Below are 17,963 nucleotides of genomic sequence, written 5' to 3' on the forward strand. Positions count from 1 at the left end.
TGTTGTGTCAAAGGTGGTTGGTCAAGCAGTAGAGAAGGCGGGAGAAATGGCAAAATAGGGGCAAAATCCTCATTTCACTTGAAGCATTAAAATGCCTTGGTCTACTCTGTACTGTAAAGCAACTACTTGTGTATGTATGTGTGAGTAATTTCCAAAGGAATTCAGATTTTTAGCACATTAGACAAATTGTGTTTCAACATTTTGTTTAATATTGTTGTTTGTTGCAAACATTTGAGAAGAGCTTGTCAATGTTTATAATGGTGCATTTTTGTCTTATACAAATAAAATGTGAAATAAAAAGGCAATGGAATAAAGTTCACTTTGTTATAATGAAGAATAAGAAAATGAATCAATATATTTACTATACTAATACTTTAAATAAGTATTAATATTTTTAACAGTATCAGTCATGTTTAAAACCATTTGGGTGCTGAAAAGTTTAGGGCTTAGCACTATGAAAGTTCAGGAATATCAGACCATCGTCCTAGAACTGTAACCAAACAACTCAATGGCAAATGCTGGTCCATAAAAGATTGTGATCAAAATTCACTCTTGAATGCAGAAGCACAAACTAGCTAATTAAGAAGGCTAATGAAGACATTGCCTGGAGAGCTACAATGAGCTGATGAGAGGGATCAAAATGAGAGAAGTGGAGCCCCCTCTCAAATTTAGACTAAGGCAGTCAAGGGTCCTTAAAGGTGGTTCTGTATCTTGAGGAGCATGAAAGCCAGTAAGCCTCTTCTTTGGGTCATCTGTAGACCCCCTTGTGTCAACGAATGAGCCAGGGGCAATTAAATGTGAGTCAATTGTCCAAAGCTGCAGACATAAGTGCCTCCTTCAACAGCAAGATGTAAGAAGGCCCTTTTTTTTTGGAGCTGCCACAGATCAGATCACTCAAAATATTCACTTCACTTTAATGTCACTTTATTTTAACTTAACTTGAGAAGTCAAGCACACTGCTGGTGTGCATATAGACAGTATTATTTGCTAAGCAGAGACAATGATTATGTATGTTCTGAAGCATGGTATGACTGGTATCATTTGTTCAAACAACAGTTATTTGAGGACTTTAATATTAAAGCCCCTAAATATCAAAAGTGAAAAACCTCAAAACCTCAGAATAGTGTGTTTTTGCAGCCCTGTTCTGTTTAATTAGAAATCAGAGGTTCATCACAGTGGCCATCTTTACTTGTTCTCTCTATTGTAACTCTACTTCCTTCAAATCTTACAAAGGAGACAAAGACCAGAAACACCCACAAAGCATAAAGACATTTCCTTATTGGATCAATTGTCAGTTCAACCAGCTCATTTTTACACTGCTACCATTAAGCTCTTGCCATAGCCATCCCCAAAAAAAAAAAAAAATTGCTCAACTATAAAAGCAGTCTGGCTGGATCACTTTGCCAGTCTGCATGCACTGAATTTGACTAAAATGGCCAGCGCTGTCCAATGCTACTGAGCTGAGCAAGCTTTTCATCTCCATTTTGTTCTCCTCAAAAAGGAAGTTAAAAAAAATAAAGAGTAGGGAAGTTAACATTACAGACAGAGAAAGAAAACGCGAACCACAGCCAAGAAACAGGTTAACTGAGGAGAAAACAGCTGAAAGATTGCAGCATTGTTCAAGAGGGAGTAAGCATTGGACCAGCACTCGAGGGTAAGAAAGAGAGAGCATGAGCGCCAGAGAACCAGGGTTCTGTTAATTTTAGTGTCCTCATCCATGGCAGTGACAAATGATCCAGATAGAATAGCAGCATCTCTGGATGCCTCTGAGCAGAGTACACAAACGCTGGCTGAATCTGAACTGTGACAAAATGACACTATATTTTCCAGGTCTACAACTGTAACGATGCAACTGTTAGATGCCAGCAGATTAAAATCCATGTCATTATTTATTACTCATCCATCCATTCATCTTAAATTCATAAGTCATTCCCTCTTTTTTTCCAAGAATGTGCTTATGTGTGTGTTAATCATCCGAGTTAGAATGACAGTTGCTCCACAGGAGGACTCTGTTGGTGAGTCATGGTGGAGGGACAAAGTCATCCCCTCCTAATACTACCCAATAGACACCCGCATGCAGAACTACATCCTATGATCAGGAAATTCTGTCAAAGGCAGCAGGTGTTTCAGATCAGTGATATGACAAAATAGTTGTGTTTTTACCCTTCAGTGCACACACAAAAAACATGGGCCTGGAGTCAGCCATCACATCTAGACAATTGTCATTATATGCATTTAAATGTGGTGTAGTTGTAAAATGGTTACAATTCAGACAAAAAAATAAAACACTGTACAAAAACACTTAAGACACTTTAAACTTTGAGGCAGTTTATTTCTAAAATATAGATTAATACAATAATACTATTGTTTTATTGTGACTTCCTTTTTTTGTCTGTGGACCTGAGGGAACAAAGCTGGAGTGAAACTTAAGGTGTAGTGGAATGTAAGCACAATTAAGTGGTTTCTTTTACTTGCTTTATTATTATTATTATTTTATTTTTTATCAATATTGAAATCACAATTAATCAGTGTTAGGTAAAACGTATTTTATAGCAGTTTCTATTTTAAACAAACAATATGTGATTAAGGCTTTCAATTCAAAATGAAACCCTTTTTTAAATTTAAAATAAATCTAACAATAAATGTAAATTTACCAAAGACAAAAAGGCTAAGCACAGAAATGCTTACTCCTGTGAAACAAATAATGTACAATTGTAATATATTTAGAAACTACTTGTTTACTACATTTTAATAAAGAGATAGCCGGCTTAACCTAAGCATCTGAGTCGATCAAAGTATGACTAAGTTCTCGTAAAACACATGTGTGACGTTTAAATGCTGTAAGTCAATTTGGATAAAATGTCAACGTATTGGACAAATGCCCCTACAGAGGTTTCAATAAACATCTTCTCTCCAGCTCTGGAACTATGCATATGGGATGAAAACGTTGTAGTTTTCTACATCAACCATCCGCAGACCAATGTTGGTGATGTCTGGTAATTTATGAATACCAATTCTTTGTGTTACTATTTAGCTTTTCCTACTACAGTGAATTTATTTTTGCCTTTTTCTTTTGATTTTTTGGGATGTTACAAAGTTCTTGTTTTTTGAAATGCATCTTTAGAAGGGCAGGAACAAAATTACAACAAGTCTTTGTTTTTTAAAGAAGATTTTAATTTAATTTAATTTTTTTAATCATTATCTTCAAATGTATATCTACTTTTATATACATAGTGTTTTATACATTAACATTGTCACGATACAGCATAGTTTAAGTGTGTGCAAATTTAATAGCAATTTAAAGTAAATTCTTATTGAGATTCTGACTCTGACATGTGTGACTGAAAACACAAGAAACGCAAAAACACCTCTGGCGTGAAAGAGAAAATCCTCACCTTCTCTGCACAGTCGCATGGCTTCTCGATTTTTCCCCAAGTCTTTGAAACTTTCTTCCGATTCAGCACCTGAAAATTAGGCGAACCAGCACACATACATACACGCACACACACAGGCAGGCAGACATTAATAGTTGCACTTGCTCGCTTGCACGTTCAGTTACTCCCAGTATCGCTTGTTCGTATTCCTCAAAAAACTGCATGCAATCGGCCAAAAGAAAACAGGTCGGGACTGGCAACTGTCGCGCTTTTCCTGGCTTGCCTTTTCCTCGCCGGGGGTAGAGAGGGAGAAAATAGAAGGACCGGGACTTACCGTCGTTGCAGTGGAGTTTAGCGGCGTCGACCCAGTTGCTCCACGGCTGCCCCAGCATTATTTCTGGACTCGGCAGTGATCTGCGCTCCGCCACAGTCGCCATTGCTGTGGAGGCTTCTCCCCGCTGTATCTGCTGCTGCTGCTTCAGCTGCTGCCTGGCCGCTCGGCGCTGCTCCCCCCTGACGTCATCCTCGGCCCTTTCCGACATTCTTTCCGCTACAATGTAACAACACGAGAGTAAAAGCCGAGGTTGGTGGCGCTTGAGATATACACGAGACAAAAAAAATCCTTTAACTGACATAACTAAAAATATTTTTTTCTTTTGTTACGTGCGTACGTGTGGCCATTTTACAAGCAACAAGTAAACACACTCCATGTAAGTCTCAACATTAATGATTTTATATAAACCAAAGTAGAATCAATGACTACATCATTTCCAAAAACACCTTACTGCTATAAATGATTAAAAGTTATAAAATAATACTCAGCATTGTAAAAGAAGTATTTGGTGCCCTGTATGTACATCAGTATGGATGTCACCTTTCTGTATTGGTCGTTTTGGTTGTTTTTGCAGATGACAGTACTTTATTGTGGAAATAATTACCTGTATAAACAAAAAATAAATAAATAAAGCAGAGCTGATGAAATAATAATAACTGATCCAATCCTTTTAAGATTTTTGTAAAAATACAGTTAGTAGATTATCCAAATTGTCAGGGCCTGATTTTTAATGGATGCCAAGATGTAATCTGCAGTAATATTTTTTTCTGAAAAATCCAATGTGACTGATTTTTGATAAGACAAGAGACAAAATGTCCATCCTGTGACCAGAACCGTAGTGAGGATGTTCCATAAATTGTGATTTTTAAAATGGCTGGTTAGAACTAAGAAGTAAATGCATTCACCTCAAAGCGTAAATAGCACGTGGTTATCCTCTGACTAGCATGAATCATATACTGATGAGGAAAAAATTATGTAGCCACCTGTTTTGTTTTTTTTTTAGTAGTATTTATCTTTGTATTGAAAAAAAGGATTTTTAACTTTTTTAATTTTTTTCCAAATGGAAGAAAATGGGTCAAAACTATAATCTGTTTAAAACTGAGGCAGATATTGTGACAGAAAGCAGGAGAATGACCTATATTTATTACATTGTTTCAAGGTGTCAAGACATGCAATTAAAAGTAGAATTACAAAATCAGAAAGATACACATTGTTCTAAAATAATAAAGACATTAGTAAATGACTTAGTTCAGTAGAGAATAATTTACCACCATAAAGTGAAGACAAGACAAAACTAGAACTACACTAGAATATAGACCTTGCCTTTATTTACAGAAGATAACAAAGTGACCGAAAGAACACCTGCACTGCTTTATAACAGTGTTGATAGAATAATGTTCTAGTCATGCTTAGGTGTAATACTGAAAATCAGAAGAAGAACCTGAACACTCAGAAGCACTCTCGGTCTTGGTTGTCATTCTGTTGTGCCACAAAACAACAACAAGCATACTTTGCATTCCCTGACTCATATCAACCTACGGCACATATGTCAAACTCAATGCCTGTGGGCCAAATCTGGCCCTCCATGTGTTTTTACGTGGCCCACCACAACTTGACATGCACATGGTTGTTTTAAAATTGTCAACAACATAGAGCTCATCCTTATGTTTACAGGATGGGTTAAATGCAGTGGTCAAAATCTGTGCATGTGTCCAAATGAGGATGGAACAATGTTGTTTTGTTATTTTGAGTCAATACCTTTTTTTTATTGTACTCAAGAAAACTTTGTTGCAGACACTGGTCAAATACAAGCTAACTCTGTTTGGCTCGCAACTGAAAGTGAGAGTGTGTCAATTTTAAATTTCTTAGCATAGTGAACATGCACTAAACCTTAATGCATTATCACCTCTGGATAAAAAGAACTCATTTTCATTCAGATCCTCATTTCAGCATTTAATGTTGAAGGTGTTTAACTGAAGAACTGAAACTGTGACTTTAGTTTGTGGGAAATGTTTCATAATTACTTGTGATGAGAATGAAATGTTGCCCTAAAGAACATTTATTTTTTTGTACATGTCATCAATTAAAGGAAATTTGAATTGGCAAAAATCAATATAGGGAAGTTGTGCATACCAAAACTTCAGAATCTGCCAAAAAATGTGCAATCTTCAATTCTGTAGAATTCTGTGTCCTCAATTATTATCTATGACGTTTTAATTAATTATAAGTTGTTTTTGAAAAAAAAAAAGATTTACGTTTATGTCTTTCAAAAAGAAATGTGAAAGATCAGTGTGTCCACTGGTATACGCCCCTTACATAATTGTTTGAACCAATGGCTTTTTCTGAGAATATTTACATTAGGATTTGGTTTGAGGTAAGGATGGATTCAAACTATCAAAATGTAGCACAAGTAGATTATAATTCTACCACTGTTTCATTATCGTCACTTCATATGTCTTCTGGTGGTGTCATAACATTGGCCTACACAATCAGGTCTCATCTGTAAAGTGTATAAAGGTGGCTTATCTGGAAAATTCCAGTTTTCAAATGAAGTAACTTACGTTACAGCTGCTTTGAAACTTTGTTACATTTTTACTATATACTATACTATACAGTGAGGTAAGTTGTATATTAAACATGATGGTACGGAGTATTAGCAAGTAGCTGTGAAAACTTCAAGATTCAAGATTCAAGATTCACTTACCTTTTCACTAAAAGAAAAATGGAACTTTTTACAACGTAATCAATCGATCCTCATCAGTTTGGGTAATCACTCACTGCCACACACTGAAGAGAATGCCTGGGGACATACATTCACACAGAGACAAGCAAAACAGAAAATTGTTTAAAATCAGGTTCTTCATTGTGCATTTTCTTGATTTGCAGGCAAAAACACAGTTCCTTCCCACACTTCATCAATATGCAGTAACACAATCCCATGACATCATCCCTCAGCAGGTGGACCATACAACTTTATAATGATTTCCTTGACAGGACACATGCAAAACACCCTGTAATAAAGTCTCTTTGATAGCAACCACTTGATTCTGTGAACACACTGCTCCCCGGGCACTTAAAGCTGCCCACTGCTCACCTTGGTGATGGGTTAAAAGCAGAGGCTCAGTTTCATTGTATCCCCATGGTCTGACTGAGACATAGACCATACAATACATAAATAAATACACAGTGATCTAATAATGAAAGTTGTATGTTAATTTCCATTTATTCTTAGATAATCATACTGTACCAGCTTTTAAATGTGTCTCAATTGAGGTTAAGGTCAAGATTAAAATTTGTGGAATTTATTGTTTTAATTGTTTGGAAACCTATTAGACCTTTAAATTGTGAACTAACTAAAGATAGATACAGATAGTATTTTTCTCTGACTGAGACAACAATGATGCTCAAGGTCACTGAGAGTGGATGGTAGTAAAGAAACAAATATAGACAGCTCAGTCTGCTTCTGTGAACTTATTATCCAAGACCAACATCCAACCAATATTAGATATGCATGAAAACAGAATTACATAAACATATTTACAACCCTGGTTAGCTCTGAAACCAGTGGAGCTTTGAGGGGGGCTTTTCATAGGGCTTCATCCTGCATTTTTATATTTTCTAATAAAAATATTTTAGAAATGGTTTGGGTTGGCAAACAAGTCCTGAAATTGTAATGGAGGCCATAGAATTGTCAACATGTTTATCCACAATGCAATTTATGTAAGAGTTCACCTCATATTCCTTTGATACTAGTAGGAGGATTTTACAAACTTACCAAGTTAAATCCTGGTGATGATAAGCTCGACGAGGTAGAACATGTATATTGCACGTGTGTGTTTCCTATTCATTTGTTGCTGAAGTTAATGTATACACTGTACAGTGTGACATGTTGCAATATAAGCAAGTCACTACTCGAAGTTTAGCCTAAAGTCGGCATTGTAATCGGTGCTATGTGGACGTCACAGGCCACTGACGTCAAAGCACAAGAATTGACATTGATATTTAACAAAGTTCTTTCCCACAAATGACACATAGGAACTCAACTTCACAGGAAATACTTATATTAGCAGTAGCAGCAGACAGCAGAAGTCAGGCAGCTATACCTCCACTTCTGCTGCTGCTCCCTTGCACTGACCACAAACACAGAAATACGTATTGGAATGCAATACATTTTAAAGATGTATGTTTTTACACCGAAAACATTATGTTTAAAGGGAGACGAAAATAAAGACGCGTTTCTCTGGTGGCAGCAGTGTGGAAGAGATTTCGCTTTTAGTAATGTCCAAGTGGCGGGGCTATGTTAGCTGTTAGCACGCTTGGCTACGTTAGCTCTGTGAGCGGAAGCTAAATGAGCTAACAGGCTAATGTAGCGTTAGCGAGGAAGCAGACGGCAGAACCCCGACATCAGCTTAGCAGCAGCAGAAGTCATTGTCAGTTGTCACGGAGCGACACTGCCTGGTGTCTTACCGCGGTTATGGACGCTGCGACGGTTACTGTGACCGCAGGCGGTGGATAGAGGCCGGATGCGCAGGGCAGAAGGAGAGAGAAGGTGGTAGGAAAAGGAGCGGATGCTCGGCGGTGCTCAGCCTCTGTGGAGGTCTTCACCTGGTGCTTCCATGTCTGTTTACCAGACTGCATTCTGGGACGGCTACGTCACGGCGTCACCAGAACCCGGTGTCAGGGTCCATGTACACATGCTCACACACGAGTCTTCAAAATTAAAAATAATTAGTTTTCCATCATTCTAATGTTTATTTTCGTTATCACACAAAACAACAGTTTTGTAACACACTGGAGAACGTAAACAACATATTGCTCCATGTTCAGTAAATAAGGGACATACAGTAAAGGCCAAAAGTTTGAAAGCAAGCAAATATGTAATAGAAATAGTATAGAATAGTATAAGAAAGTAGATTTTCTGCACTAGTTTTCAGACAAAAAATATTAGAATTGTGTGAAGTGTCATACTGAAAAAAACCTTGGCTTAGGTGTGGAAATGTCACCGTGAAGGGTGTTTATTTTTTGCAAAGAATACTAATAAAGGCATGATCTTTGTGTACAGATGTGATCTTGCAGATAAACTCTTGAGTCCATCCTTTTCTTAAATCTCTCGTTTTGCAGAGATTAGAGTTGGCGATGACCCTGCTCAAAAATAGCTTGTGTGGGATTACTTGATTAAACATTCAGTTGTTTTGGAATTCACTTTTCAAAAACCCATGGAGGTTACTATCAAGAAAGCAAAGTGGGAAAAACAGGGGGGGGGGGGGGGGGGGGGGGAGGGGGGGGGGTTGTTGCAATATTCTGATAATTGATTCTGTATACAATAACTTTTTGAGCTATGTCAATGTAACATTATTTTTTATTCAAATTTGATATTGCTTCCAAACTGTATTGTACACTATAAACAAAACTTATTTCCAATTATAGGTATAAGACAACCACAGATGTGTTCAGGACAAACGTTTAATAATGTCCCTTCTGATTAGAATTAATAAAGTGCAATTATGCACTTCTTAAACTTGTATTTCGTTACTGGAAAAAATAAAATACATTTGAAATACAGTAACGGTAATAGTCGGTAACGCTGTGCAGAGTGGTCTTTTTATTTCATTGACGTCGTGACGTTTCGTGGCTATTTGATTAAATAAACCTTATTGGTCAAGAATAAAAACCAATAACCAATCATAACAGCCGCCTGCTTCGCTCACTTCCGGTTCGTCAGTAAAGTTTAGTTAGCGTTGTAACCCGATGTTGGTATGGGTGCTGTTACAGATGGTAAGTCATTTTTAATCAAATTCTTATAAAAATTAAAGTAGACATTTGCCGTACTACTTTTAAAAGATTCCTCGCAAGCTCAAATAAGGTATTTTCGTATGGGAACACCTAAAAGAATAGCTACGCTAGGTGGCTAACCAATAGCCCGTTGTTAGCGGTTCATTTACTTCACCTTCTTTGTGTGTTACGTTACGTTTAACCACATAGTTGTTTCGTTATTAGATGAAGTGATCCGGAAGCGTCTTCTTATCGACGGGGATGGAGCCGGAGATGACCGCCGCATTAACGTGCTGTTAAAGAGCTTCACCAAATGGTGCAGCTCGCCAGGGCCTTCGGAGGAAGGGTGAGAGCCAATGCTTATTGAGAGGTTGCTATGCTTATGCTATTTAAGATATCTTAGTCTTAGTTAACAGTGTGCTTGACCATACGATTGTTTTCAAATTCTTTACGCTCTTGTTCTTTTCCTCAGCTTTACACAGAAGATGCTGAGCACTCTGGCTCAGTGTGAGTTCTCTATGGGAAAGACGTTGATGGTTTATGATATGAATCTTCGCGAAATGGAGAACTATGAAAAAATCTACAAAAACATAGGTAGGAAATTAGGAAAATTAACCATTCTGCATTTGGAATTCAAAGAGGTAGGCACCAAATAATGGTGCAGTTCTATATCAGAAATTATGTGCATCATGTCATACGTTAGAAACTATTTATGTACAGCTTTTTACAGATCTTTTATCTCCCATGAATAACTACTAACACTGTTTTATCTTTTAATTTTACCGTTTACACATCTTATGTTGTTAGTAAATATTAATAAGATTACTCCCATGAATAACTACTAACACTGTTTGACACATTCTACACTTAAAACCTGTTTTTGTTGCACTGCAGAACAAAACATTACTTCTGCACATGAAAAGATCACAGAATGCAAGAAGGAAATCCAAAGGGCGAAGAGGATACGTAAAAATCGTCAAGGTAAAAAACATGTGCCTCTTCTGTATCGGTGACTGATGAAGATGGGTTTCTGTTAAGTAAACCTAACCAAATAAAAAACAATACTTCCACTATTGGACCTTGTGTTAAGGATTTTATGCTGTCGCAGCTCGGTCAATGCGTTTTGAAAAGAGTGCTTTATATTTATTCTGTTCTATTTGACAATTATTTTTTCAGAGTATGACGCTTTAGCCAAAGTTATCCAGCTACACCCAGACCGACATGAAACACTAAAGTAGGTTGCCCCGCATCTTCTATTTGATTCGGATTTCATTAAATGTCTTGGTGCCACACTTATGCCTTTTGTTCATTTTTATCATATGCTGCTCCTTTTGTTGCAGACAGTTGGAGGCGCTTGATAAGGAACTGCAGCAGTTGTCTAACACCAAGGACAATGTAGATGCCAAGGTAAAAACCAGATGATGTTTGGATTTCAATGACCTTTGTTTATTAAGAACTACACAAATTAATATAATAAAATGACAGGAATTGGCAGAGGAATTCCAACCCACTGAAAAGCTGCTGGCCTTCCGCAATGATGAACCATCATAAATTTATTTTGCTTCAGTGTAATATCTAAAAGCCTTCTCCCATGTTTACTTAAATCTTATTAAACTGTTATAATATTTTCCTTTTCTGCACAGTTGGAGTTGAGGAAGAAACAGTTTCATGTGCTCCTCAGTACCATACAGGAACTACAGCAGACACTTGATAGTAAGTAGAACCCATTTATTTTTATTTGTGGGTTTGTTTTGTAAAATTGGTCTCAATGGCTGTTGTAGAATAAAGCATAACAAGTAATACATATTTAAGTAGTAAAAAGCAATATAGCTCTTTATTTTGTACTTTCATATATTCTTTCTCAGATGATGAAAAATCAGATGATGACAACAATCAGTGCAGTCCAGCAGGCAACAGCGAGTGAACACAGTGGATCAGAGTGAACTTCTTTAAAATTGTTTTTGTTTTGTTTTTTCCTGCAATGATTTTTCTGTTTTGTAAAAATAAATGTTTTACAAGGTTCCTGCAATGATTTTTCTGTGTTTTGTAAAAATAAATGTTTTACAAGTTCATCTGGATTCACTTCATTTCTTCACAAGAAAGTGTACTTTTTGCTACTCTCTTGATGTCATTTATTTATTTTAAAGCATTTTCTTATTGCATTTTAACTACATTTAAATTCAGCACAGCTTTCTTGCCAGTACCATTCACAGAGTAATGGTTAAAATTCACATTCTCTGACAGAAAAACGTGTAAAAAATTTGGTTTTTTTTATTAAAAGTTGAGTTGTACATAATTCTCTTGACATTTTTCTATATAAACAATTCCATCTTCCTTCTAATTCTACAATATATTTCCAGATTTGAATTGATTGGAAGCCATAATAAAAACATTCAGACAAGAAGTTTTGTCTTATTTGAATAGTTTAGTACTCAATTATATACCAAGGTGTATTGTAACATTGCACTAGACCCTAAACTTACACCTGAATGGAAAATTATAGGGTCTAGTTAGATTGGACAGCATGGTCCTGAAAACTAGTCAAAACTTAGTAAGAAAGTAGGACCAAACCTTTGAACGGCTTGTCTTATTTGAAAATTTCAGAAATATCATTTTTTTAAAATACAACATAGATTCACTTTCTGTGTTCACATCAAGCAGCAGCACAGAAACCGTCATCGTTAGAACAAAAGACACTCACCTCTTTGAGTGTATCATCCTTTACCTTCCCGTATTTTGCACAAATGTCTTTAACATAAGATGCACAAAGTGTGGCCACAAGACTGTCCAAAGTCAACCTTTGCTTCTGGTCATCAGCATGACTTTACTTGATTTGTAATTTTAATCTCCTGCTCTATCATGTCTGTGCATCCTTGTGGTTTCCACTGAAAATATGTGAAAGAAGCAAAAGGGGGGAAAAACTGTACAGTCACTGATCACAGCTGAATGACAACCAAAAATCCAACACCTCTGAACATGCAAAAAAAAAACTGAACAAGAACACAATAGATTATAGGCCTTAAAACCAAACACGAAACACAACAGATTATAGGCCTTAAAACCAAACACGAAATCAAAACTTGTAAAACATTATAGTCAGCTTCAGCCGGCAGACAGTTGGCCATCCTGAGTATGAACCTCTGTGGTATGAAATGACACAACTTAAAGATAAAACCTGTCAGACACAGAAGATGTAAATGTGTGTCAACTATGATGACTGGTTTGCTTAAGTTTTAGGATTTCATCAAAACCTCTCACCTTCATTTTACTGCACATTAGTTTTCTATGAACTAATGTGGTTGCCTTGATTGTGATAGTTCACACATCAAATACAAAAGCATCCTGAGTTCTTAATTCAGGTCAAATTATAGAAACGTTCATTGGTACCACCAACTACCAGTGTGTCCAACACAGGTACAATAAAATAGTCCCCCTTTAAAACTAAGATACTGGGAGAAGTTTTAAAATAAAAGTTTCAAGCACTTTATTTAAAACAATCTGTTGAGGCAGAGCAGATTTTTGTCCACTGTTTTTGCTTCTAAATAATGGAGACGACTTCAAGTCGTTGGTCTAACATGAAAGTCCAGGCATTTTTGTGCAGTCTTCAAGGTTAAGCCATGGAAAGTGCACAGATGACGCCAAGAATCAGCACCGCCATTTCCACAACTGACAGGATCTTTACAGGACTTTCCCACCAAAGGAAATACAGGCAGAAAAAAATGACCAACATAATTTCATTTAAATGGTTCCTGGCAAAAAAAAAGTTTCACCTAAAACAAAAGAAGCCAATAACAAGATCTGTAGTGTTAAAGGAGCAGTGGGATTCTGGGATGTAGTGTTGAACTGCAGCAATGAGAGAGATCATGCTAATGTACAATAAAAAGAAGAGCTGCCTGTAACTGGACAAACCTGCACCACCTGATTAACCTCCCACATCTCCATTGATACACTTCCTAATAAACCTGAAGACTTCACTCTAAAACTAATGCATTCAAAATGTCTCAAATTCCTATTTTCTATGAAAAAAACAAAAGCATGAGCCTCCTCTATGAACCATAATGTCACCAGAAGGCGTGTCACATTAACTTAGCAGGAGAAGAGAGTGCTGTGTGACAAACCTGACTGGCATAAAGATGAAAAACACTGGTCTTCCAAAGACACTAGTGTTTGTTGACCCTCTGGGTGTTCTCTGTATTATGGCATTAAACTGGAGAGAAGTGACAAACCTGGTAATGGTTTTGATTCAGTCGTTGGAATAGGCAGTTCACCAACACTCGACTGATCCCTGTACCCTGTTCCTGTGTCAGTACTTACATTTGAGGAAGAACTGACAGATCCACACCCTGACTGTTCATCACATTAGATGACAGTGGTTCCTAAAAGGTAGACACAGATCCATGAATGGAGGGATTCCAGAGTCATCCGTCACATTTATGGTAACATACATATAGGCTTATATTTTTATTAATTTTGTTTTTGTTATTTTACAAAATAACTGAAAGCAAGGTGAATATTAACTTAATTTTCATATATATATTTATATATATAGGGCACTGTCATGTCTTATGTACTGCGTCTGTAAACCCCCAACATTGGCACCTTCGTATCTGAAAACTTTTTTAAAAAAAAAAACATGTCAAACATCAGTCATTCCTGGTCCGTGATAACAGTTTGGTCCAAATTGAGTCCAGGGTTCCTTTGTGTTGTACTTTGTGTTTTTGTCACGTTACAGTTCTGTCCGTGCTTTGGCAGCAGCTGGTGCATACTTGGGCATGAGCTCTGTGATTTTGCGGATGAAATCAGACTTCTCAGCGCAACCTTTGCAGGACTCGCCCCATTCCTCCAGAATCTTCTTCAAGTCCTTCACCTTGAGCTTTTTCAGGTCCACTGAACTCAGGTCCAGCTGTTTGTCTGTATGGGATGAAAAAAAACAGTCAAACTTCACAAACCATTGGAGACAGTTGATCTTTGATGTGCCAAAAGCCTTTGAAAACTATCTACTACATGCATGTAATAAAAAAAGTTTTCCAAATTTGGCTAGTAATTTTTTTTTTAAGATTTATTGTCTCAAACAATAAGTTTGTCACAACGTTACACTTCTTTTGTAAGGGTCGAGATGATTAAACCATTAAACCAATTATGTTCCCTAGATAAGACACTCAGGGTGCCTTTAAATTTCAAAAAAATTTGAAGTTCAGTATCAAGTGGAAAGATTTATTTAAGCAAAATGTATTTAATTTTTGTATTTCTTACCGTGGTAGCTTGTGTTTTCCCTATACATTCGACAGCCTGTAAAACCTTTAAATCTAAATTTGTCCACTAGGTGTCACTATATTCCCTAAGAAACGAGTTGTTTTTCTCCAGGGCAAAGAAGAGTTTCGTCTTTGGCTGTTGATGTGGTTACATAGGGTTAGAGCCTAATCACTTTGTGGATAGTTGTAATCAAAATAAAACTAGACTATCACACACTAGTGGTGGAGCAGATATTGAGGTTTTAAGAGCAATGAAACTCAGCAATCGTAACAGTTGTGTGTAATTGATCCTAATCCATTACATAATTGTGTTTTACTCAATTTTCACTTCATGTTAAAATAAAGTGTTTAATAAATAAAGAGTTTTCTTCTACGTTGAAAGTGACAGTCAGTAGGTTAATAACTAAACTTGAAATGGAGCCAAATGCTGATCATGGAGAGGAAATACTAACCATATTTCAGTTCACAAATCTGGCTATCTTTCTTCTTGAGTTTTTCACAGATCTTTTCCACAGGCACGTGGTAGCTGAGTGGTCTGGAAACTTCGTTAATCATTTTGGTTGCTGCGTCCGTCGTTGCCCCAATGTAGTAACACTGGACACATGAAGGAGGAAACAAGTTGATTTACAGTGGCGTTTACAATGTATCTGTAAGATTCTGTATTTGGAATAATTTACTGTTTCAGAACATAGTTAGTGTCAATGTAAGATCAAATTCTAACCCATTATTTACTTACAAAGCGGTTTTCTTTGCCTTTTGCATCCTTGCACATCTTTAAAATGGCCTTTTCAATAGCTGCGCTGTCGAACTTCACGTTGTTGTCTTGGAGAGACTGGTAAAACTTCCCAAGAAAGGTCACACATACTGGATACATAAAAAGAAAAATACATTTCTAGAATAACATATTGCGATAATAGCACCATTATTTTATTACATTGTTGGCACCTTTTGGAAATGTTACAGAAAGCAATAGTTTGTGAAATTCTGTTATAGATCCACTTTTGGGGTTTTGTCCTGTGATTTAATTTCTTCAAGGTTGTTAATGTCATCTGGGGTTACAGCAGTTACAACTCCAGAGAAACAAGACAAGAGGTAAGTCTCAACATGTTTAATAAAAAGAAAACAAGTACTACAGCATTTTTACTTCAACCGCACTCACATTGCCTGCAATTAGAAACATGATAACTAAACTACTGTAAGACAGATAACCAAGTTGTGTCAAAATGGATAAATACAAAAACACATAATTAAGACTTTTGATTTCTTTCCAATGCTTTGCTCATCCTCTATATAAACGTGCAAATATTGTACTATATTACTGCAATGTTTTTTAAACATTTTAACATTACGTCTTTTATGTAGTTTTGTGTAGCGTATGTGTATTTTCAATTATTATTATTAGTTTTGTATAGCGTATGTGTATTTTCAATTATTATTTATTTAATTAATAATACTAAGTGGAATTTGTGAATTTGTATTTTATATTGTTATACCTGCCATGTTCATTTCAATATTGAATGAAGTTAGTAATTTACAAGTATATGTAAACTTTTTTATTGTTTATTCTCTGCCAGGAAGCTGTAGGACATGGTATATACAGGGTTTAAATCAATTTTTGTGTATTTGTTTTATTTGGTTTATTTACCGTATTTTTTATATTTACTGTTGTTAGTTAAAATACAAATTTAATAGATTTTGGAGTTCAACAATTCTACACCTGTCCAATTTTAGGCAAATTATCGTTTGTTAGCTTTAGCATTGGAGCTAAGGCTAACAGACAAGACAGACCTACCTTCACACTCTCCTTCCTTCAGCGTTGCGGCGGGAGCGGGCACCAGAGCAAGAGCGAGAGCCACCGACAACCCGCATAAAGTCAACATGTTTAGGGAGAAATAGTCGCGTCGGATTCGTACTTTTCTTTTAAGACAACAGTTGGTGGAAGAAAAGTCCTTACAATGATGCTCATGAAGCGGACGCCGGTATAGTAGGAATCGATGTTACAGTGTTTCCGGTCTCTGCGTCATACGAGAGAGCCAATCCATTGGTACAAATGTCAGGCCGCTTCCGACTTCTTCCACGCAGTTTGCTCTGATTGGACGAAACGGCGCATTCCGGGAACAACGTCCAGTTGGCGCCGTGCAATTGGGCCACATTCGCTGTAAGAGTTCTGCGTGGATTTGCAAGTGAAGCAAAGAGGGGAATAGCTGAAAGAGAGAAAAAAATAATTATATATATATATATATATTAAACCTCAGGCCATGACCCTATTCATGACTAAATCAGACTACGAACACTTTACACAAGAGTAGTACAAATTCATGCCACTACTAACGCCGCTCATCCGAGCGCATGAGACGTCCAGCCGATCACCTAGCAGCATCCCAGTTCTTATGCATCTAGATAATTATTATTTTTGATAACTAAGTGACAGAAACACAAGCAAGTAATTTTTCAAAATAAAACATCGTTCAGAATCAGACCACTGCTTTAAGGTGTTCAGGTCGCATGCCGCCTTAAAAAATCCAAAAGGCTGTTCTTTAATAAGGAAAAGACCATGGGTTCCGTTCGTTGAAGATTTTGTTCTATCTAATCTAATTCTGGACTGTCTAATCTTTTATATAAACATTATAAAGGTATAAAAGTAATTTTCTTGTTCAAATTCACCTACATAACTCGTGTGACCCAATCACAAAACAGTAAATGGCACGGACAGCTGAGATTCATGAAATCACGTTTACATTTTTTATGTTGCTGAAAGACCAAAAATTACATCCAATCTGTTTCCTTCAGGAGATTCAGGAAGCAGGTACGACCCAAATGCAGCACTCGAGAGACCAAGATCAGGTGCAGTTAATTCATAAAGTCCAAGTCCAAAAAAAACAAATAGCTAGGATAACTCACGGGAATCAGGACCAGGCAAAAAACAGCAAGCTAGAATCAAGAACTCACGACAACCATTACATGACACATAGCTGCCTGACTCGACAGGTAATCACAGGACACGAGTAAGTGTGGTGACACCCACAGAAATAGACAGAATGGAAGGAAAACAGACAGACTTGACACAATCCATCTCGGGAGGAAGTAGCGACTGGATGAGTTTGTGATGAGTCGCAAGAGTTTCGCTATATCGCGGTATTTCACGGTAAATAACTTTTTTTTTTTCATTTCCATTTTTTTATTATTTTCATGATAAAAAACATTTTCTAACCTAAAAAAAAAAAAAAAAAA

The 17,963-nt window shown here is 36.7% G+C and overlaps 3 protein-coding genes across 6 annotated transcripts in view; 1 reads left to right on the forward strand and 2 right to left on the reverse strand.

Moving 5' to 3' along the window:
• Positions 1 to 8,555, reverse strand: part of atxn7 (ataxin 7) — a 25,554-nt gene extending 16,999 nt beyond the window's left edge. For all 4 annotated transcript variants that reach the window (XR_003051076.1, XR_003051077.1, XM_008320362.3 and 1 more), the window contains exons 1-4: positions 8,176 to 8,555; positions 6,413 to 6,508; positions 3,709 to 3,924; positions 3,396 to 3,464 (exon numbers count right to left, since the gene is read on the reverse strand). Coding sequence is in view for 2 of the 4 variants with exons in the window: in XM_008320362.3 (XP_008318584.1) it covers positions 3,396 to 3,464; positions 3,709 to 3,916 (277 nt within the window). In the remaining 2 variants the exon portion in view is untranslated. The remainder of the gene's footprint in view (positions 1 to 3,395; positions 3,465 to 3,708; positions 3,925 to 6,412; positions 6,509 to 8,175) is intronic.
• Positions 8,556 to 9,349: 794 nt separating this feature from the next.
• thoc7 (THO complex 7) lies at positions 9,350 to 12,470 on the forward strand. Its single transcript, XM_008320366.3, has 9 exons — positions 9,350 to 9,483; positions 9,706 to 9,826; positions 9,953 to 10,074; positions 10,375 to 10,461; positions 10,657 to 10,714; positions 10,821 to 10,887; positions 11,124 to 11,193; positions 11,346 to 11,499; positions 11,549 to 12,470. The coding sequence occupies exons 1-8, from the start codon at positions 9,465 to 9,467 to the stop codon at positions 11,402 to 11,404; spliced, it is 603 nt and encodes a 200-aa protein (XP_008318588.1). The 5' UTR covers positions 9,350 to 9,464; the 3' UTR covers positions 11,405 to 11,499; positions 11,549 to 12,470.
• Positions 12,471 to 12,939: 469 nt separating this feature from the next.
• The window catches only part of manf (mesencephalic astrocyte-derived neurotrophic factor), a 13,744-nt gene continuing 8,720 nt past the window's right edge, over positions 12,940 to 17,963 (reverse strand). Inside the window, exons 2-5 of the mRNA XM_008320368.2 lie at positions 16,525 to 16,936; positions 15,469 to 15,596; positions 15,185 to 15,326; positions 12,940 to 14,391 (exon numbers count right to left, since the gene is read on the reverse strand). Of these exons, the coding sequence (XP_008318590.1) occupies positions 14,207 to 14,391; positions 15,185 to 15,326; positions 15,469 to 15,596; positions 16,525 to 16,612 (543 nt within the window). The 5' untranslated portion in view covers positions 16,613 to 16,936 and the 3' untranslated portion in view covers positions 12,940 to 14,206. The remainder of the gene's footprint in view (positions 14,392 to 15,184; positions 15,327 to 15,468; positions 15,597 to 16,524; positions 16,937 to 17,963) is intronic.

Source organism: Cynoglossus semilaevis, chromosome 11 (genome assembly GCF_000523025.1).
Source record: "Cynoglossus semilaevis isolate Cse_v1.0 chromosome 11, Cse_v1.0, whole genome shotgun sequence".
In the NCBI taxonomy this organism is placed as follows: Eukaryota; Metazoa; Chordata; class Actinopteri; order Pleuronectiformes; family Cynoglossidae; genus Cynoglossus; species Cynoglossus semilaevis.

Excerpts from the sequence above, each read along its gene's own strand:
- thoc7 (XM_008320366.3), top strand. Across the intron at positions 9,827-9,952 it reads CCAGGGCCTTCGGAGGAAGG|CTTTACACAGAAGATGCTGA; the intron begins GTGAGAGCCAAT and ends TCTTTTCCTCAG. Across the intron at positions 10,075-10,374 it reads AAAAATCTACAAAAACATAG|AACAAAACATTACTTCTGCA; the intron begins GTAGGAAATTAG and ends GTTGCACTGCAG.